At 43.0% G+C, this 22490-nt stretch overlaps 1 protein-coding gene across 4 annotated transcripts in view; it reads left to right on the plus strand.

Moving 5' to 3' along the window:
• Positions 1-22490, plus strand: part of TMEM144 (transmembrane protein 144) — a 188176-nt gene that overhangs the window by 78665 nt on the left and 87021 nt on the right. For all 4 annotated transcript variants that reach the window (XM_069243307.1, XM_069243298.1, XM_069243280.1 and 1 more), the window contains 2 exons: positions 6861-6940; positions 15189-15307. In XM_069243307.1, the coding sequence (XP_069099408.1) occupies positions 6861-6940; positions 15189-15307 (199 nt within the window). The remainder of the gene's footprint in view (positions 1-6860; positions 6941-15188; positions 15308-22490) is intronic.

A 22490-nucleotide genomic window follows, 5' to 3' on the forward strand; every position in this document is an offset into this window, starting at 1 on the left:
GATTCGGATACTTTGTAAAACTGTCTTTTCGTCGGTATTGTCTCGATCGGGTTTATATCTTCCATCGACACAGCAGTACCGTCGGGAAAAACAACTTTGTTTGCACTTTCGGGCGCACACGCCCAACTCTGGCCGACCGCGTGGAAGCCTCATGGATCGGACTTCAATCTGGTTCTGTCCTCTGGAGCCACGCAAAATACCCATACACAGATCAGCATCTTGTTTGCAACCTTTGCCTTTCCCCGGATCATCTAGAAGAAAATTGTAAGGCCGGTCGATCCTTCAAAAAAGACTCTTCGAGGCAGGAGGGCACGAAGACTCGAAATTGCGTCGAAAAGCAGTGAACATCTTGATGTAGAGGAGGAAGAACTGATGCAAACAGCAGTCTTGGTTCGAGATTCCAAATCTGCTCAGGAATCAGAAGAAGACAGATCGGTCACAGCAGGACAACATGTGAGTACGCCTGCCCCTGTACCCTCACAAAAGCAAAAAACACAAGGCCTTAGGTACGCCACTGCCAGAAGGCCATGGCTCGGCCTGAAAAAAGACTACCGGTGACCAACTTACCATTTTGGCACCGAAAAAGGCCACTCCTCTCAAAACATCGGAGGCAACAAAGAGCTCCGTGTCCGACTCCAGCAAACACCATTTTTCGGAGTCGAAAATTAGAAAATCACTTTCGGAACCGAAAGCATCGTCAGCATCATCTTTTTCGATCCCGAAAAAGCATGCTTCGGAGCCGAAAAGGCCAGCATACACAGTGGAATATGGACTTTCAAAAAACTTAAAGAAAGCCACAAAACCTCTGAAGAGGAGTCTGAAATACAACCAATACTTGAAGTTATGGATGAAAAGCAGTCCAGGATCCACATCTATAAGGAAACAGGCAGAATTCAGACAGCACCTCCTCTAAAAACAAAAAGAAAGCTAGCCTTTCAGGAGGAATTGGACACTATGCAGCCTCCAGCAAAAGTGCCAAAGCAGAAGGAGAAACCACCACCTCCTCAATCTTCTCCTCCTCACTCTCCACATCTACCTACCTCTCCTCATACTAGTCCTATACCAGTGCAGTCACCCACTCACTCTTATAACTCATAACAGGACAATGTAGATCAATGCGACCTTTATGATCCAGATCCCATTCCTAGTAATGATCCAGACAGCTATCCCTCCAAACCTTCACCACCTGGGGATAGCACTGTCTACAATCAAGTTCTAGCTAGGGCTGCAGCATACCATGGGGTCACCATGCATACAGAACCCCTAGAAGAGGATTTCTTGTTTAATACCCTATCCTCAACACACTCTAAATATCAATGCCTTCCCATGCTCCCATGCATGTTCAAACATGCAGATTAGATATTTAATGAACCTGTTACAGCACGTATAACTACACACAGGATAGAGAAAAAATATAAACCTGCACCCTCAGATCCTGATTACATCACCCATCAGGTACCTCGAGATTCTGTGGTCGTTAGCGCTGCCAGGAAAAGAGCAAATAGTCAGTCATCAGGAGATGCGACCCCCTCTGATAAGGAGAGCAGGAAATTTGATGCTGCAGGAAAACAAGTTGCATACCAGGCAGCAAATCAATGGAGGATAGCCAACTCACAAGCATTGTTAGCTCGCTATGACAGAGCCCATTGGGACAAGATGCAATACATAATCCAGCATCTCCCCAAAGAACACCAAAAAAGGGCATAACAGGTAGTGGAAGAAGGGCAAGCCATTACTAACAACCAAATACAATCTGCCCTAGATGTAGCAGATACCGCTGCTAGAAGTGTCAATACTGCAGTCACAATACGCAGACATGCATGGCTCAGATCTTCTGGATTCAAACCAGAAATACAGCAGGCGGTATTAAATATGCAGTTTAATTAAAAAAAATCTTTTTGGGCCAGAAGTTGACACAACCATAGAAAAATTAATAAAGGATTCTGGAACAGCAAAAGCAATGGGCGCACTCTACTCAGCACCATACAGGGGGTCCTTTTGGAAACCTCAGTTTCAAGGAGGGTTCAGCCCACAGACAGCTGAGGCATCCACATCACAAGCAAAGACAACCTACCAACCACAATACCAGCAGGGTAGTTTTAGGGGCACATATATAGGGCAGTACCCCAGAAATAGAGGTAAATTTCAAGCCTCTAAGCAACCTCAACAGCACCCAAAACAGTGACTTTTCTCACTCCCTTCCGCTCCACACCTCTCCTGTGGGGGAAGACTACAACAGTTCCACACAAATTGGCAAAATATTACCACAGACAATTGGGTGCTATCAATTATCTGCAATGGCTATTGCCTAGAATTGATACACACTCCTCCAAATATCCCACCAAGGTCACACAAACTATCCACAGAACACATCACTTTGTTGCAAGAAGAGGTCCAATCTCTACTACTCAAACAAGCAATAGAATTGGTGCCACAATCTCAAATAGGGACAGGCGTTTACTCACTATATTTTCTAATTCCCAAAAAAGATGGCACCCTCAGGCCAATATTAGACCTCAGGACCCTCAATCTTTACATCCTGTCAGAACATTTTCACATGTTAACTTTACAGGATGCCATCCTACCACTACAAAAACAAGATTTAATGACAGCATTAGACCTCAATTATGCGTATTTCCATATAACCATCCATCCTGCACACAGAAAATATCTCAGGTTTGTCATTCAACGAAAGCACTACCAGTTCAAAGTGTTGCCCTCTAGAATAACCACAGCTCCAAGGGTATTCACAAAGTGCTTAGTAGTAGTCGCAGCCTACCTAAGAAGACAGCATAAACATATCTTTCCATATCTAGACGATTGGCTAATAAAATTAAACAGTCATATGCAATGGCAAAATCATACGCATTATGTAATATAAACCTTGCACACACTAGGGTTCTCAATAAATTCCCAAAAGTCACACCTGCAACCAGCACAAATACAACAGTATCTGGGTGCAATACTAAATACTCAGCAAGCTCTAGCATATCCAAATACACAAAGGATACAAGCTTTCCAAAATATAATTATACAAATACAGACAAATCACTGATATACTGTCAGATTTGTCATGAATATTTTAGGAATGATGGCATCATGTATTGCAATTGTTCCACACACAAGACTAAACATGCGGCCCTTACAACAGTGCCTTGCACAACAATGGTCACAGGCACATGGTCAACTTCAAGATCTAGTGTGGATAGACCGCCAAACATGCATGTCCCTTCAGTGGTGGAATTCCACAAATCTAACAAAATGATGGCCATTTCAAGACCCTGTGCCTCAAACCATAATTACAACAGATGCATCAATGATTGGTTGGGGAGCTCACCTAAACAATCACACCATTCAAGGGCAATGGGATGTCAAACACAAACGGCTACACATAAACCACTTGGAGTTATTAGCTGTCTTTCTAGCACTCAAAGCCTTTCAACCTCTTCTCATACAGAAGAATGTTCTTATCAAAACAGACAACATGACAACCATGTAGTATCTAAACAAACAGGGAGGGACCCATTCATCCCAGCTCTCCCTTCTAGCCCAACAAATTTGGAAATGGGCAATTCACAACTAAATTCATCTGTTAGCACATTCCAGGGATAGACAATCAGTTGGCAGACATCCTCAGCAGAGATCACCAACAAACACACGAATGGGAGATTCATCCTCAAGTACTTCAAAAATACTTTCAGAAGTGGGGAACACCAAACATAGATCTGTTCGCAACAAGCGAAAACACAAAATGGCAAAACGTCGCATCCAGATACCCACATCCACTATCTCATCGGCAATGCTCTATGGATCAATTGGTCAGGGATATTTGCTTACGCTTTTCCGCCTCTCCTACTCTGTCCATTTCTAGTCAACAAGTTGCGTCAAACTTCACTCAACATGATACTCATAGCACCAACATGGGCACGTCAACCGTGGTACACAACATTATTAGATCTCTCAGTAGTACCACACTCCAAACTCCCAGCCAGACCAAATCTGTTGACACAAAACAGAGGTCAAATCAGACATTCAAATCCCAAAACACTCAATCTAGCAATTTGGCTCCTGAGGTCATAGAGTTTGGATATTTACAACTCCCATCGGAATGTATGGAAGTTATTAAGCAAGCAAGAAAACCCACTACTAGACAGTGCTATGCAAACAAATGGAAAAGATTTGTATATTACTGTCAGTCCAAAAATATTGACCCTCTTACAGCGTCAATACAAGACATTGTATGTTATTTACTTCATTTACAAAAAGCAAATTTAGCATTCTCTTCAATAAAAATTCATCTTACTGCTTTTTCAGCATATTTACAAAATAACCAACATAGCTCTTTATTTTGAGGTCCTGTCATTAAAGCTTTCATGGAAGGTTTAAAATGCATCATTCCACCCAGAACACCACCAGTTTCTTCTTGGAATTTAAATATAGTTCTTACACAATTTATGGGGGCCATCATTTGAACCTATGCACTTGTGCCAAATTCAGTTTCTAACATGGAAAGTTGCCTTCCTAGTGGCAATTACTTCTTTAAGAAGAGTAAGTGAAATCCAAGCCTTTACTCTTGAAGAACCGCCCTTCCAAGTACACAATAATAAAGTTGTACTAAGAACAAACCCAAAATTGTTACCAAAAGTAGTATCACCATTTCATATAAATCAAACCGTGGAACTGCCAGTATTCTTCCCACAGCCGGATTCTGTAGCAGAAAGAGCTCGACATACATTAGACATCAAAAGAGCTTTAATGTACTATATAGATAGAACTAAACCGTTTAGAAAAACTAAACAACTATTTGTTGCTTTCCAAAAGCCTCATACAGGTAATCCCATATCAAAACAAGGTTAGCACGATGGATTGTAAAATGCATCCAAACATGCTATATTAAAGCAAAAAGACAACTTCTAGCTACTCCTAAAGCACTTTCTATAAGGAAAAAAGGTGCCACAATGGCTTTTTTTAGGGAATTTAGCAATGGCTGAAATACCTAAAGCTGCGACTTGGTCAACACCACATACTTTCACTAAACACTACTGTGTAGACATATTATCACAACAACAAGGCACAGTAGGCCAAGCTGTACTAAGAACATTATTTCAAACAACTTCAACTCCTACAGGCTGACCACCGCTCTTTTATGGGAGGACAAACTGCTTTGTAGTCCATGTACAGCATGTGTATCTGCAGCTACACATGCCATCAAACGGAAAATGTCACTTACCCAGTGTACATCTGTTCGTGGCATGTTCCGCTGCAAATTCACATGCACCCTCCCACCTCTCCGGAAGCCTGTAGTCGCTTAAGTTACAAACATTTGTACATATGTATATACATTCACATTAGCATGGACATCTTTTACTTTGTACCTATATACTCTATCACTCCTTCCTTTACCCTCTGTGGGAAAACAATCTAACAATGGAGTCGATGCCAATGCGCAATAGAACCGAAGAGGAGTCGCCGCTCGATCCCATGACTCTGAAACACTTCTTTGAAGAAAAACAACTTGTAACACTCAGAGCCCAACACTAGATAGCAGACTAATGCACAGCATGTGAATCTGCAGCGGAACATTCCACGAACAGATGTACACTGGGTAAGTGACATTTTACACATATGGCTACATTTAAAGGTGTTTTTTTTTTTTTTTTTTTTTCTTTTTCTTTTTGGGAATGAGATCCCTCAGCCATCCCCCCTTCCTCTACTACCCTACTCATGCCCAAAGGGAACTATAACTTGCTCCCCCGCCATGCAGTCTTGTCATCAGTGAAGTAATTTCAGATGTGTCAGTGATGTCATATGTGATGTCATAAAACATTTAATCATTAATTTAATATGTGGGATAATAATCTGTGGATGGTGAGAACATAAGTTGTAGTTACCTTAGGGCACTTAGGGCATGAGATATAGTTACTTGAGACAACCATAACTGGTGAATTTCAATGTTTTTTTTATTTTTTATTTTTATTTAAAACTACTTTGTCACTGAATTTTTCACAGAAGTATAACGTCTTCCTGACCTTTCATTTTTTTCAGTGAATTTCGGTGTTTTTTTAAAATGTAAAGTAATATTTCTATTAGAAAAAACATAACCCCCCCCCCCCGGGCCCAGGTGCTGCATCCAACCCAAATCAGGCACCCAGTCCCATATGGGAGCATGTGTGTTTCCCTGCACGCAAGAGTGCAGACCGGTTAAAAAAAACGGTACTCCCACCCAGCGGGAGCATTCTATAACCTCCCACTGTGCTGGAGCAGACCTGCCTTCCCTGCCCACGTTCCCTCAATCAAGGAAGGCATTTATGTTATCATCTGGTGGGATATGTTACGCTGTTTCTTGCAGGGAAACTGCTGTGCATGCAGGTGGCCTCCCCGGGACACCGTAATTGAGCCAGCCCCAAGGCATGGGTCACCGGGGCCTTTACAGCTTGTGAGCAAAGCAAATCCTGCTGAAATTTGTTGACCTGCTGCTTATTTGTATCACTGTACACCGCACAGTACAGACATTATAGCTGTATCCGGAGTGCTGTGCTCTTTCCTGGGAGGTCAGACAAAGGAGAAGTTATATATTTATATATATTTTATATATATATATATATATATATATATATATATATATATATATATATATATATATATATATATATATATATTATTTCTTGTAACTATGCTTAGTTTGCGTTGTAAAGGTATTGTGTGGTAAAGGTTGTTATCCATTTTTTCTATTTATTCTCTCTCTCTCTCTCTCTCTCTCTCTCTGTCTGTGTCTGTGTCTGTGTCTGGCTCTCTTTCATTTTCAAACACTAAGTGACATTTTTCTGCTTCTTGTAATTCTACTGTGTCGCTTTTCATAGATAAACAGTGACCTGCAGCAAAGTATTCCAGCTGATGAATCGTGGGTAGACAAGCTTTCTCCTTTGCAGAAACGAATAATGTAAGTGAAAATGCTTCGTTATCTAATTTTCAGTTTTATGTTTCATTAGGTAGTTTTAATTTTTATAAATCTTTCATACTGCATTAGCTGTTGGGAACAAAAGTGTTAAATACTTATTTTGCCTGGAAAACATCGGAACTTACTGCCCTACTCCATCGATCTCAAATGTTTACATATTGAAACAAGCATTGGCAAGCCAAAAGATCTCACTTTTTTTTCTGTTTTACTGTAGTTATGTGTACATTAGGCATTATTATCCAGAGAGTATTTATTTCTTGGATTTCAGTTAACCCTACACAAACTTCCCAAAGCTCAGAGAAATAAAAATACTAAATGGCGTGTGTTTAGAATCTAAACATGCAGTCATCATGTTTTTTAAGGAAAGAGGAAAACAGAACATTCTAAATATACGAGCTGAAGCAATACAAAATAAGAAAGACAAAAACAATTCCGAAAACCACAAGCTAAGGCTAGTGAATACTGTGTGTTTATAAATATGAAATTACTACATGTGAACGCGCATGCAATGTGTGTTTCGAAAATAAACATGCCGTTATCGGTTCGTGTTTTTTAAGTAAAGACGAAAAACAGAACATTGTGAAAACACAAGCTGAGGCCTCTACAAATAATAACAACACCCTTTTTATACAGCACATATCCCAAAAAAGTGTTGCATTTTAGCAGTATAATAATGTAAGAATTAGACATAAAAGGAGAAGGCCAGAGTAAGATTGTGGGCAGTAATACATTGCTCCACCAGTGAGCGAGATAGGATAGCTCAATGTGTAGAACACCTGATGCTAAGAGTGTGTCGTGTATAAAAGAAATATCAGAAGCGCAACACTGAGGCGCACCATAAATGTGGTACAGATAAAAATTCATTTAGAGGTTTGTAAGTTATGAAGCCTCACGGCCTGCAACACCACTGAATGAGATAGCTGAATGGTTGTGCTTCTGCTGCTGCGAGTAGGGCATAGCCACGTGTAAAGAGAGCCCAATATAAAACAAGAGCTTAATGCCCACAATCTTAAAAGAAAGTTGTGCTTTAGAAAAAGATAAACATACATGAACATTGCACCACCAGTGAGCACGGTAATTCAAAGTGTAGAGCGCCTCTTGGTGAGAGTGTGCCTTGAATGTAGAACACCTGATGCTAAGAGTGTGTCGTGTATAAAAGAAATATCAGAAGCGCAACATTGAGGCGCACCATAAATGTTGTACAGATAAATGTTAATTTAGAGGCTTGTAAGTTATGAAGTCCCACTGCATGCACCGCCACTGAGTGAGATAGGTGAATGGTTGTGCGTCTGCCGCTGTGAGCAGACGATAGCCACATGTAAAAATGGCCCAAACTCTTTAATAAAACGAGAGCAAAACACCCACAATCTTGTGTTTTAGAAAAAGATAAACACACACATACATTACACCACTAGTGCAAGAAGAAAAGACAAAAAGCAGAACATTCTGAAAACACGAGCTGAGGCAATAGAAAAAGAATAGTGCACTGCAACTAACATAAATGCCCAGAAGGGAACAAAACTTAAAATTCCAACATCTGAGATGTGAATGCTGTTTGTGTTTAGAAACGAACATGCCATCACCTGTTCATGTTTTTTTTAGGAAACACAAACAAAATAATTCTTAAAACAGAAGCTGAGGCAATCACACACCACCTTTGTTGCTTAACTACAAATGCCAACATCTGTAGTGAATGCCATGTGTGTTTAGAAATTGAAAGTACTGTCTTCTGAGCGCCATTTTTTGGGGGAAAGCCAAACAAAAGAACATTCTCAAAACACGAGCTGAGGAAATAGAAAAAAACACTGTTCCACAAACCAAACTTAAAATGCCAACATCTGAGCTCAAATGCTGCGTGTATTTGGAAACGGACATGCCATCATCTGATCTTTTTTTTTTTTTTTAGGAAGGACAATCAAAAACATCCTGAATAGATAAGCCAAAGCAATAGAATGCCATGTATGTTTCTGAACAAGGAATGCCAGTAGAAATTACTGTCATCTGAGTGCATTTTATGTGGAGAGCTAAACAAAAGAAAATTCTCAAAACAGGAGCCAAGGGAATAGAAAAAATAAAAAAAAGTGTGCCGCAAACAAAACTTAAGTTGCCAACATCTGAGTGTGATTGCATTGTGTGTGTGTGTGTTTAGTAACGAACATGCTGTCATCTGAGTGCCTTTTTTTAATTTTTATTTTTTAGGAAAGACAAACAAAAAAATTCTGAAAACCCGAACAGAGGCACTTAAATGCCCCGTGTGTTGCTAAACAAAAAATGCCAACATCTCAGCATGCATGCAATGTGTGTTTATAAACTGAAAGTACCATCATCTGAGCACATTTATTGTAGAAAGCCAAAGAACATTCTCAAAACACGAGCAGAGGGAGTAGAAAAAAAATAGTGCACCGCAAGGAACATAAATACCGAAAAGGGGGCATCAAAAGATATAGGCTTAATGGGAGGGAACAAAACACTACAAGGCAGGATAAATAAACAGATTAACCAAAGAAAAGCACAGATTTATGAAGGGCACTAAAAGGAACAAATAAAAAGCTCAAAGCCCACAGAGTGGATACATCATTTATTGAAGAGGCAGCACTTGCGCTGCCAAGGCGAGTCCTAAAAATACATTATTTAAATGAATCCCCTATTGAAACAGTCCACAGTGGCTGGCCTTTTGGGCATGCACTGGTCTTTGGTAATGGAGTATGAGTAGTTTCTGTGGTCCACAGCAAAGGAGGAATCTTTTTAACCACTAAAATAAAAATACACTGTAAACCTAAACCACAAGAAGAAAGCCATTTTTCTATATCTGCAGTCATGTAAGTTATAGCCATAATGCAGTTTCTTAAATCTTTGCCTACATTCTCTTTTGCTTTGCATTATGATATTTTTCATAAATGTTTTTGTTAAGCATGACTGTGGTTCTCATTTCAAGTCGGATGTACTGAGGCATATAAATGTGCCATTATTTGTCTAGTTTTAAATAGGAGTTGTTTGCCCATTAATGGTGTGACTACCGGTGTGCCCGTGGCGACCTTGTTCTACCATATTAGTCTGAAGATTCTGTGTAAATGTGCTTTCTTTCTTTGTATTTTTGGTGCCGATTCACTTTGGTATGCCACCTCATTTTGCCTTTTCTTTTTTTCTTTCTGTTTTTTTAAACAATGTCTTCACAAAGTTTCAAATCTCAGAGTGGAAAAGAGAAAATAGTAGCATAAATAGGCTTTCAAGCTTCAATCAAACATCTTTCAATCAAATTATTTCATCTTTGTTTCCCTAAATTCTGTAGTCCATGTCCTTGTACACAGTTCCTCCATAAGGCTTTTTGTCAACCATTCTGTTGTAGTTTGCAAACCATCACCACATTTTATCAAACGTACATTGTGCTCCATGTTTTTAGAAAACATAATTTCCAGGGTATAAACTTATTTCATTTTTGCTATCCAGTGTTTGAGTTCAGGTGGCTCTTTAGGTTTCCCCAAATCAGTTAAAACTGATCTAGCATTCACTATAGCTGCAAACCTCCAGAGGTATCAACTTTATATATCTACACCTGCCCAATAGTGACAATACAGGACCTGAGTTTACTTCATCTCCAACATACTTGTCTATGTAGAAAAAAACGAATCTCCTATACCCTTCAAACATTGGTGTAAGGAAATGCCTCCTTGGCATGGTTACCCCTGACTTTTTGCCTTTTGCTGATGCCAGTTATGATTGAAAGTGTGCTGGGACCCTGCTAACCAGGCCCCAGCACCAGTGCTCTTTCCCTAGACTGTACCTTTGTTCCCACAATTGGCACAGCCTTGGCTCCCAGATAAGTCTCTTGTAAATGGTACCCCTGGTCCTGATGCCAGGGAAGGTCTTTAAGGGCTGCAGCATGTATTATGCCACCCTGGGGACCTCTCACTCAGCACATGCACACTGCCTCACAGATTGTGTTTGCTGGTGGGGAGAAAATGATTAAGTTGACATGGCACTCCCCTCAGAGTGCCATGCCCACCTCACACTGCCTGTGGCATAGGTAAGTTACCCCTCTAGCAGGCCTTACAGCTCTAAGGCAGGATGCACAATACCACAGTTGAGGGCATATGTGCATGAGCACTATGCCTCTACAGTGTCTAAGCAAAACCTTAGACCTTGTAAGAGTATATGGACTGGGAGTTTGTCATGTACTAACTCCACAGTTTCATAATGGCTACACTGAAATCTGGGAAGTTTGGTATCAAACTTCTCATCACAATAAATGCACTCTGATGCCAATGTGGGATTTATTGTAAAATACACCCAGAGGGCATCTTAGAGATGGCCCCTGAAAACCAGTCCGACTCCTAGTGCTATGCTGACCAGTTTCTGCCAGCCTGCCACAACCAGACGAGTTGCTGGCCACATGGGGAGAGTGCCTTTCTCACTCTGTGGCCAGGAACAAAGCCTGTACTGGGTGGAGGTGCTTCTCACCTCCCCCTGCAGGCACTGTAACACCTGGCGGTGAGCCTCAAAGGCTCATGCCTTTTGTTACAGCACCCCAGGGCATCCCAGATAGTGGAGATGCCCGCCCCTCCGGCCACTGCCCCCACCTTTAGTAGCAAGGCTGGAGTTGATAATGAGAAAAAAAAGGAGTCACCACCCACCAGTCAGGACAGCCTCTAAGGTGTCCTGAGCTGAGGTGACCCCTTCCTTTAGAAATCCTCCATCTTGAGATTGGAGGACTCCCCCAGTAGGATTAGGGATGTGCCCCCCTCCGCTCAAGGAGGAGGTACAAAGAGGGTGTAGCCACCCTCCAGGACAGTATCCATTGGCTACTGCCCTCCTGACCTAAACACACCCCTAAAATCAGTATTTAGGGGCACCTCAGAACCCAGGAAATCAGATTCCTGCAACCTACACAAAGAAGAAGGACTGCTGACCTGAAAGCCCTGCAGAGATGACGGAGACGACAACTACTTTGGCCCCAGCCCTACCGGCCTGTCTCCAGACTCAAAGAAACCTGCACAGTGACGCATCAGACAAGGACCAGTTGCCTCTGAAGCCTCAGCGGACTGCTGTGAAACCAGAAGGACCAAGAAACTCCAGAGAACAGCGGCACTGTTCACAAACAGCACTAACTTTGCAACTTTCGTGCAACTTTTAAAGAACTCACTCTTCCCACCGGAAGCGTGAGACTTCACCCTCTGCACTGGACGCCAACGTCTCGAGCGCCAGAGAACAAACACTACCCGAGACGACCCCCCCAACCCCCACAGCGATGCATGCAGAGAGAATCCAGAGGCTCCCCCTGACCCCGACTGCCTGAGCCAAGGAACACGATGCCTGGACCAAGCACTGCACCTGCAGCACCCAGGACCAAAAGGAACCGAACTCCAGTGCACGAGTGACCCTCTGCCTAGCCCAGTCGGTGGCTGGCCCAACAAGCCCCCCTGCACCACTAGAGTGACCCCCGGGTCCCTCCATTGATTCCTATTGAAAACCCGACGCCTGCGAAGCACACTGCACCCGGCTGCCCCTGTGCCGCTTAGGGTGTGTTTTGTGTGCCTACTTGTGTCCCCCCCCCCACCCCAGTGCAATACATAACCCCCCTGGTCTGCCCTCCGAAGACGTAGGTACTTACCGGTTGGCAGACTGGAACCAGATCACCCTTGTTCTTCATAGGCCTATGTGTTTTGGGCCCTCCTTTGATCTCTGCAGCTGACAGGCCCTGTGTTGCTGGTGTGGTGACTTTGGGGTTCATTGAACCCCCAGCCGTGGGCTGCCTATGCCCAGGAACTTGAACTTGTAAGTGCCTTACTTACCTGAAAAACTAACCAATACTTACCTCCCCCAAGAACTGTTGATTTTTGCACTGTGTCCACTTTTAAAATAGTTTATTGCCATTTTAACTAAAATTGTGTATGTTACTGCTCTAATTCAAAGTTCCTTACTTACCTGTGTGGAGTACCTTGCATTTTATGTATCCATATCTTGAATCTTGTGGTTCTAAAATAAATTAAGAAGATATTTTTCTATATAAAAACTATTGGCCTGGAGTTAAGTCTTTGAGTGTGTGTTCCTCATTTATTGCCTGTGTGTGTACCACAAATGCTTAACACTACCCTCTGATAGGCCTACTGCTCGACCACACTACCACAAAATAGAGCATTAGAATTATCTAATTTTGCCACGGTCTTACTTCTAAGGGGAACCCTTGGACTCTGTGCACACTATCTCTTACTTTGAGATAGTATATACAGAGCCAACTTCCTACAATTGGTCATACCCATATCTTGGCATCTCGGACATTAACTAGATGTATCTTGGTTACATTTATGAAGATATGATGAAATATCATAAACCACCTATGAGGTGAAGAGTTTCGTTCTCCAAAAATGTGTACCTATTAATACATTAGTATTGTATTTACAATCTTCTTCCCAGTCTATATGATCTTTTACTTTGGATTAGGATGGCAATGTAACAAAGCTATTACTGCATTCTTGAGTGGAGGGCATGCACAGTTCACAGTTAGGTGTGTCAAATTCCTCAGAGAAGCTCTTAAGTTATCGAACTTGAGCCCCATGAGCATCTAAAGCCGTAGCCTGTTTGTCTCCGTCCAAACCCCTGGCCTAGAACAGCGTTCACTACGTCCCTTTGCTGCTAACTCTAATTGCACAGAGCACTTTACCATCTGTCCTTTCAAACCCTAGGATATTGCACTATGCTTTTTAACCACCGGCCTAAAGCCTTGGTGTTGCCTTTTCGTCATGACTAATGGAGATTGGGTATGGTAGGCCTTCAGCTAGCAGAAGAACACTTGCTGAATCTAGCAGGAATCCTTCTGGCTTCTGCAGCCTAACAAAACTTCTTTCTACTCATTACCAGTCAGTCTGTGAACTGTCATTTAAGCTGGCCAGGATTAGCACGAATTAGACTCGATAGGCTCTTGATAATGCCAAATGCACTCCATGAACTTGGTTTGTTTTTTAAGCCCAATGAAATTGCACTGTATGCTTTATTTGCTCTGCTGGTGCCAATGGACCCTTTATCACTCATGGATTGCACTTTGTGCTGTACTGTACTCGCATGTCATAGCCCTGCACTTAGATATTGGTTAGGGCCTGTGGGGTCCAGGTGTGGTAGGCCTTTTGTTACTGTGAAAGCACTTTGAGTTTGAAGGGAATCCTCCTGGCTCCAGGTGTCCAACGGAGTTATTTAGTGCATGAAACCAATTGGTTTAAGAATGGTTTATTTTAGGGTTGCCAGAAAGAGAGTGCGTTGGACTTGATAGGCCACGTTGAAACTGCAGAACTGCACCTCTTGAAACTGTCTAGCTTTTCAAGTCCAACGAAACATCATGGTGCACTTTATTTCCTGCTTTGAGCCTGGTTGCTCCATCCTGGTCAGGAATAGTGTGAGCTGGGGTGGGACCCCCTCTTCCATTGCAATTCATACTTAATGAATATGGCGAAAATCTCCTATGCCTCTGCAACCTGACTAAATCACCCAACCAGCTTATATATTATTTCTCCAGTGTGGTTAGGACTAGCGCGAAATAGGCCTGGTAGGCCCTTTGAAATTGTAAATTGCAATTTATGAACCTGGACGGAGCCAACATGACCGTTTGGACCCAGCATCTATGCTGCTCATATAGCATTCCCTGTCGTCAGGATTTGCTTTTTAGTAATCTCAGTTTTCAGAATCTTAGGTCTGCTAAGGGTGCATCTGTATTAACGGTTCCGTGCCACCACGCCATTAATTTCCTCAGTTTTTAATCTAGCAACCTCGCTATACTCTGCTGCTATTACATAGAATATTGTATTTTAGTCTTCGAGCTGAATATCGGCAACGGTATGAGGCGGCAGAATGGTGCTTTATTCTATTGCATGCTTCTTATGGGTATCATGATTTTATTATTGATTGAAAAAAATGCAATGCTCAAGCATTTTGTGACGTATTGAACGGACTGATGCATGCACTGACCTACTGCGACATTGACTAGTTTTTTTTTTTTTTGTTGTCTTTGCCAAACTGTTATGTTTTTAACTACGAGAAACAATAAAATGTACTTACTTACTTCTCAGCATCTAATAAACCATTCCAGTGCAACAGTGTCCAGCCTGTGAGTGCAAAAGCAAATGTAACCAATATTGTGCAAAATGTCACCATACCTCTCCAGTGCAACTGTGTACATGTCACCACACTTTTGTATACTGTCTTCTGTCTAATGCTCGTTTCTGTATTGTTTTTCTTTCACAAGAGGCTGTTCGCTAGCCATAGTAGCTGGTGTCCTGTATGGTACAAATTTTGTTCCAGTTCTTTATATCAAGGATCATGCCAAACGAAATGAAAGCATCTATGCAGGAGCCAGTCAATTTGGTGAGGGCAGCCACTTTTTTATTTATCTGTGTCCATGCATGTGATTCTCTGCTTTTCCTCAACTGTGTACATCTTCATAGCTTATTAACCCCTGTAATCAGGCATCTAATACATATTTGGTTTACCTGTTCATTTGTAAATTATTAAGGCAGGTGCATTGTTGTTTAAGTGTATGTTAATCTTATAACTTTTTTTTTTTATCGCGTAATTTATAAGTAAAAGGGATTTCATTGCAATCAAAGCTGTTCTGTGCTTGCCATAGAAAAAAGTAGAGCAAGCGCCTACAGGTAAGATGGCTGATTCAGCTACTGATGCCAAAGTGACTATAAAATTATGGATAACAAGCATTGGCAATGTCTGTGGGGCTGGCTGACACTGTGACTTATAAGTAGAATTCTTGGCTTTGCTACTGTTTGTGTTAAAAAATGCCCAGTGGACCCCAGTAGGCATAAAATGGAAGGTAAAGAAGGTAAAAAATGAGCGCTGCCCCAGGTGCTACTTTACTCTTCTCGCACAAATGGAAATAATTATCTTCTTGTTTGGAAGAATGGATTGGCAGCCTTGCAATTCTTACATTCAGCGATCACTTCAAACCTGTTTTTTTGCTTGGGGACCCTTGCCTACTTAAAATAACAGGTCTGTGGCTTTGTTGCCCGAGCTGTCTTGTTGATCTTTGCTGATGATGAAAGGATTTTGCTATGTTGTTGAAGTTAGAATTTTGAAATAGTGTACCTAAGCACTGCTTAATGCACAAACTTAGCTTTTTAGTACAATGTACCTCACACGTAGAAATCAACTATTAATTTACTGCAAATGTGCTTGAGTGACTGTCAAGTTACTGTCTACTCATTGAGATATACATTTACAGTTACTCCTGTGGTGCCCTTGCACTGATATTCTTAGTGATACCATTGCTTTTTTGGAAGTACTTTACACTTAGTAGCACCCCCTGCAGCAGGCCATAACTCAATCACTGTTGTCAGGTGAGTGCCTCTGATGTAAAGCAGCACATGGAATTCCCATTTCGGTAAAAATGGTGTGTCAGTGACATAGGGGGTCATTCTGACCCTGGCGGTCATGGACCGCCAGAGCCAACGACCGCGGAAGCACCGCCAACAGGCTGGCGGTGCTTCTGGGGCCATTCTGTCAGAAAAGGGAAACCAGCGGTTTCCCGCCGGTTTCCCACGGCCCCAGGGAATCCTCCACGGCGGCGCTGCAAGCAGCGCCGCCATGGGGATTCCGACCCCCTTCCCGCCATCCTGTTTCTGGTGGTTTTCACCGCCAGAAACAGGATGGCGGGAACGGGTATCGTGGGGCCCCTGGGGGCCCCTGCAGTGCCCATGCCACTGGCATGGGCACTGCAGGGGCACCCTAACAGAGCCCCATTAAGATTTTCAGTGTCTGCTTGGCAGACACTGAAAATCGCGACTGGTGCAACTGCACCCGTCGCACACCAGCAACTCCGCCGGCTCCATTCGGAGCCGGCATCCTCGTTGCTGGGGCTTTCCCGCTGGGCGGGCGGGCGACTTTTTGCGGTCGCCCGCCAGCCCAGCGGGAAAGTCAGAATGACCGCCGCGGTACGGTCTTTTGACCGCGGTACAGTCTTTTGACCGCGGTACGGTCTTCTGGCGGTTCCCGCCAGGCGGGCGGCTTCCGCCGCCCGCGGGTGTAAAAGCCAGGACAAAAGCGCTGCACAATCGTTGATGCGTAGCACAAGTGTCCTGTAGTAACAAGATAAGATGTATTTCTGGAGTCACCTGGATGCTATGGTTTAGCCTTGATTGAAGGGATAGGCACCAAATACTAAAGGAAAATAATCTTGCTAGGCCTAACTAACAACAGCCTTAATGATATGTTTGGTCTGCTGTGCTCTGTTATTCCTGTGAGTGACCTAAGACCTTGATGATCATTCAGGGTTTAGCAGAGAGCTAGTATCGTTGTATATCAGCAGTACTCCTGCTCCGCTTAATGCAAGCCACCTAATTTCTGATGTGAAATCCCAGCTGTTGGAAACCTTTGACTGGCGGCTCACCTACCACAAAGCTGTTTGCAACATAATATCAGGAGGACCACCGTTGTTTAGGTCATGAATTCGGACTCGAGTCGAGACAGTCTCTGAAAAAATTCAACACCGACCGGTCGAGTCGAGACACCGAAAGTCTCTTTCCGAACCGAGGCCTACTATCACCCTGGGCATTTCGGTACCGAAAAAAACGGCTTCGGAGCCGAAAAGACAAACATATACTGAGGAACATGGACTTTCTAAACAGCTTAAAGAAAGCCATAGATTTGAGGAAGAGCTTCAACAAATGGAGGAATTTGATGACAGACAAGCCAGGATACAGGTCCACAAGGATACTGGCAAGATCCTCACAGCACCTCCCCTCAAATTTAAAAGAAAGCTGGCTTTCCATGGACGTATGGACACTGATCAGCCAAAGGCTAAAGTGCCAAGAGAGCAATCTCCGCCACACCAGTTTTCTGCAGCCTAGTCTCCTCCTCATTCTCCTCAACAAACTGTCTCTCCACCTGCTACACCTACTGTACAGTCACCCACCCACACACACTGTGCAGTCACATCAGGACACAGATCCGTGGGATCTTTATGATGACCCTGTGTCAGACAACAGCCCAGAGTGCTATCCATCTAAGCCCTCTCCACCTGAAGATAGCACCTCCTACACACAGGTTTTGGCTAGGGCTGCAGCTTTCCACAATATAAGCATGCACACTGAACCACTAGAGGACGTCTTTCTTTTTAATACATTGTTCTCAACAAACGCAACATACCAAAGTCTACCCATGCTCCCGGGTATGCTCAAACATGCCCATCAGATTTTCCAGGAGCCAGTTAAAGGAAGGGCCATAACCCCTAGGGTAGAAAAGAAGTATAAACCACCACCTTCTGACCAAGTATTTATCACTCAACAGTTGCCCCCTGATTCGGTAGTTGCCAGCGCGGCGAGGAAAAGAGCTAACTCGCAGTCCTCTGGAGATGCACCCCCTCCAGATAAGGAAAGTAAAAAGTTTGATGCGGTAGGAAAGAGGTAGCGTCACAAGCAGCCTATCAGTGGCACATAGTGAACTCACAGGCCCTCCTCGCAAGATCCGACAGGGCTCATTGGGATGAGATGAAGAACATTATTCAACATCTCCCCAAAGAACGCCAAAAGAGAGCTCAACAGGTAGTAGAGGAAGGACAGGCAATAACAAATAACCAGATAAGGTCAGCGTTAGACTCAGCTGGTATAGCCGCAAGAACCATAAATACAGCAGTTACCATTAGACGCCATGCATGGCTCAGATCATCAGGTTTTAAACCTGAGATCCAACAGGCTGTCCTCAACATGCCCTTTAACCAACAGCAGTTATTCGGCACACAGGTGGACACAGCCATAGAAAAAATAAAAAAGGATACTGAGACAGCCAAAGCGATGGGAGCGCTTTATTCATCCCAATACAGGGGGACATTTCGGAAACGCAGTACACGGGGGGGTTTCAGGCCACAGTCCTCAGAACCATCCACCTCACAAACAAAGCCCTCATACCAAACACAGTATCAAAGAGGGAGATTTCGAGGATCCTTCAGAGGGCAATTTCCCAAATCCAGTGGAAAATTCCAGTCTACAAAGCAAGCCACTAACAACAAGCAGTGACTTTGCCATCACCTTCCCCCAACACACATCCCCTGTGGGAGGAAGACTGAAAATGTTCCACAATCAATGGTCAAACATCACAACAGACACATGGGTACTATCAATTAACCAACATGGTTACTGCATAGAATTCACACATTTTCCTCCAGATATTCCCCCAAAAGCGCACAAACTATCGTCACAACATCTAGCAATGTTACAAACAGAGGTGCAGGCACTATTAACCAAACAAGCCATAGATCTAGTGCCTCATCATCAAAAGGGAACAGGGGTCTATTCCCTGTACTTCCTCATTACCAAAAAGGTCAAAACGCTAAGGCCAATATTAGATCTCAGGACTCTCAACCTCTACATTCAATCAGAACACTTCCACATGGTGACACTACAAGATGTAGTCCCATTACTGAAACTGGGAGAATACATGTCAACACTGGATTTAAAAGATGCGTATTTTCACATACCCATCCATCCAGCTCACAGAAAATACCTCAGGTTTGTTATACAAGGGAAATATTACCAATTCAAATTATTACCCTTCGGGATAACAACAGCCCCCCTGAGTATTTACAAAATGCCTTGCCGTAGTAGCAGCATACATAAGGAGACAACAAATGCATGTATTCCCATATCTCAACAATTGGCTAACAAAGACCGACACTCAAAAACAGTGTCAACATCACACACGTTATGTAATAGATACCCTACACACACTAGAGTTTTCGATAAATCATCAAAAATCACATTTGCAACCATCCCAAATTCAGCAGTAATTTTGAGCTACACTCAACACTCAAAAGGCGCTTGCAAGTCCAAGCCCACAAAGGGTGCAATCATTCCACACCATGTTGCCAAAAATACAGCCAAATCATCACTACACAGTCCGATTTGTGATGAAGCTCCTGGGCATTATGGCATCATGCATCGCAATTGTCCCAAACGCACGGTTACACATGCAGCCCTTACAACAGTGCCTTGCAAAACAATGGTCACAGGCACAGGGTCATCTCCAAGATCTAGTGTTGATAGACCGCCAAACACACTATTCACTTCAGTGGTGGAATCCCACAAATTTAAACAAAGGGCAGCCTTTTCAAGGCCCTGTGCCTCACGCCATTCTCACAACAGATGCATCAATGATTGGGTGGGGAGCACACCTCAACAATCACAGTATACAGGGACAGTGGGACAGCAAGCAAAAGCAGCTACACATAAATCACTTAGAGCTGTTATCAGTCTTTCTAGCACTAGGAGCCTTTCAACCTCTTCTGGCTCACAAACACATTCTTGTCAAAACAGACAATATGACAACAATGTACTACTTAAACGGGGGGAACACACTCATCGCAACTTTGCCTCCTAGCACAAAAAAATTGGCATTGGGCAATTCACAACAACATTCACCTCATGGCTCAATACATTCCAGGGATTCACAATCAATTAGCAGATGGTCTCAGCCGGGATCACCAGCAAACACACAAGTGGAAAATTCACCCCCAGGTACTACACAAACACTTTCGTCAGTGGCGGACACCAGACATAGATCTGTTCGCCACAAACCAAAATGCCAAAACTTCGCGTTCAGGTACCCACACCCTCAGTCCAAGGGCAATGCTCTATGGATCAACTGGTCAGGGATATTTGCTTATGCTTTTCCCCCTCTCCCACTCATTCCATTTCTAGTCAACAAACTGCGTCAAAAAAAACTCAAACTAATACTTATAGCACCAACGTGGGCACGCCAACCATGGTACACCACACTGTTGGACCTCTCAATAGTACCTCACGTCAAGCTCCAAAACAGGCCAGATATGTTAACACAACACAAACAGCAGATCAGACACCCCAATCCAGCGATGCTCAATTTAGCAATCTGGCTCCTGAAATCTTAGAATTTGGCTATCTAAACCTGCCAAATGAGTGTATGGAAGTCATTAAACAAGCAAGAAAACCTAACACTAGGCAATGTTATGCGAACAAATGGAAAAGATTTGTTTTCTATTGCCAAGCAAAACACATAACTCCGTTGGATGCGTCCATACAAGACATCGTAGGTTATTTACACCACCTACAAAAAACAAATCTAGCTTTTTTCATCCATCAAAATACATCTCACTGCAATTTCTGCTTATTTGCAAAATAAACAGACAAAATCCCTATTTAGGATACCAGTCATTAAAGCATTCATGGAAGGTCTAAGACGAATCATACCTCCAAGAACTCCACCAGTACCCTCGTGGAATCTTAATATTGTACACGACTTATGGGCCCACCATTTGAACCCATGCACTCTTGTCAGATCCAATTCTTAACTTGGAAAGTAGCCTTTCTAGTGGCAATCACTTCATTACGAAGAGTTAGTGAAATACAATCTTTCACGATTCAAGAACCATTTATACAAGTACACAAACATAAAGTTGCACTACGCACAAATCTAAATTTTCTACCAAAAGTCATCTCACCGTTTCATTTAAACCAAACAGTGGAACTCCCAGTCTTCTTCCCACAGCCAGACTCAGTGGCAGAAAGAGCACTGCATACATTAGATATAAAAAAAGCTCTGATGTATTACATCGACAGAACAAAAGCATTCCGTAAAACCAAACAGTTGTTCTTCGCATTCCAAAAACCCCATACTGGTAACCCTATATCCAAACAAGGCATAGCCAGATGGATAGTGAACTGTATACAAACTTGTTACCTGAAAGCTAAAAGACAACTACTCATTACACCCAAGGCACACTCAACTAGAAAGAAAGGAGCAACAATGGCCTTTCTGGGAAACATACCAATGAAAGAGATCTGTAAGGCAGCCACTTGGTCCACACCTCATACCTTCACCAAGCATTACTTACTGTGTAGATGGGTTAGCAACACAACAAGCCACAGTAGAACAGGCTGTACTATGAACACTATTTCAAACAACTTCAACTCCTACAGGCTGACCACCGCTTTGGGGAGGATTACTTCTTTGTAGTCTATGCATAGCATGTGTATCTGCAGCTACACATGCCACCGAACGGAAAATGTCACTTACCCAGTGTACATCTGTTCGTGGCATGTTCCGCTGCAGAGTCACATGCGCACTCCCTCCTCCCCGGGAGCCTGTAGCCATTTAAGTTGTAATTAAAATTGTACATATGTATATAAACATTCCTTTACTTAAACTTTGGACATACATCTCTATCCCATTGCATGGACATCTTTCTATTCTCACTCTATCACTCCTACCTTACCCTCTGCGGGAAAACAATCTAAGATGGAGTCGATGCCCATGCGCAATGGAGCCGAAAGGAGGAGTCACTTGGTCCCGTGACTCGAAAAGACTTCTTCGAAGAAAAACAACTTGTAACACTCCGAGCCCAACACTAGATGGCAGGAACTGTGCATAGCATGTGAATCTGCAGCAGAACATGCCACGAACAGATGTACACTGGGTAAGTGACATTTTCCATATTTGCCACGAGTTGTCTTGCAGTTGCAGCTTGCGTCTTCAAAGCAATGCACGTACTTCAACTGACACGTTTCAA

Source organism: Pleurodeles waltl, chromosome 1_2 (genome assembly GCF_031143425.1).
Source record: "Pleurodeles waltl isolate 20211129_DDA chromosome 1_2, aPleWal1.hap1.20221129, whole genome shotgun sequence".
Taxonomy (NCBI): domain Eukaryota; kingdom Metazoa; phylum Chordata; class Amphibia; order Caudata; family Salamandridae; genus Pleurodeles; species Pleurodeles waltl.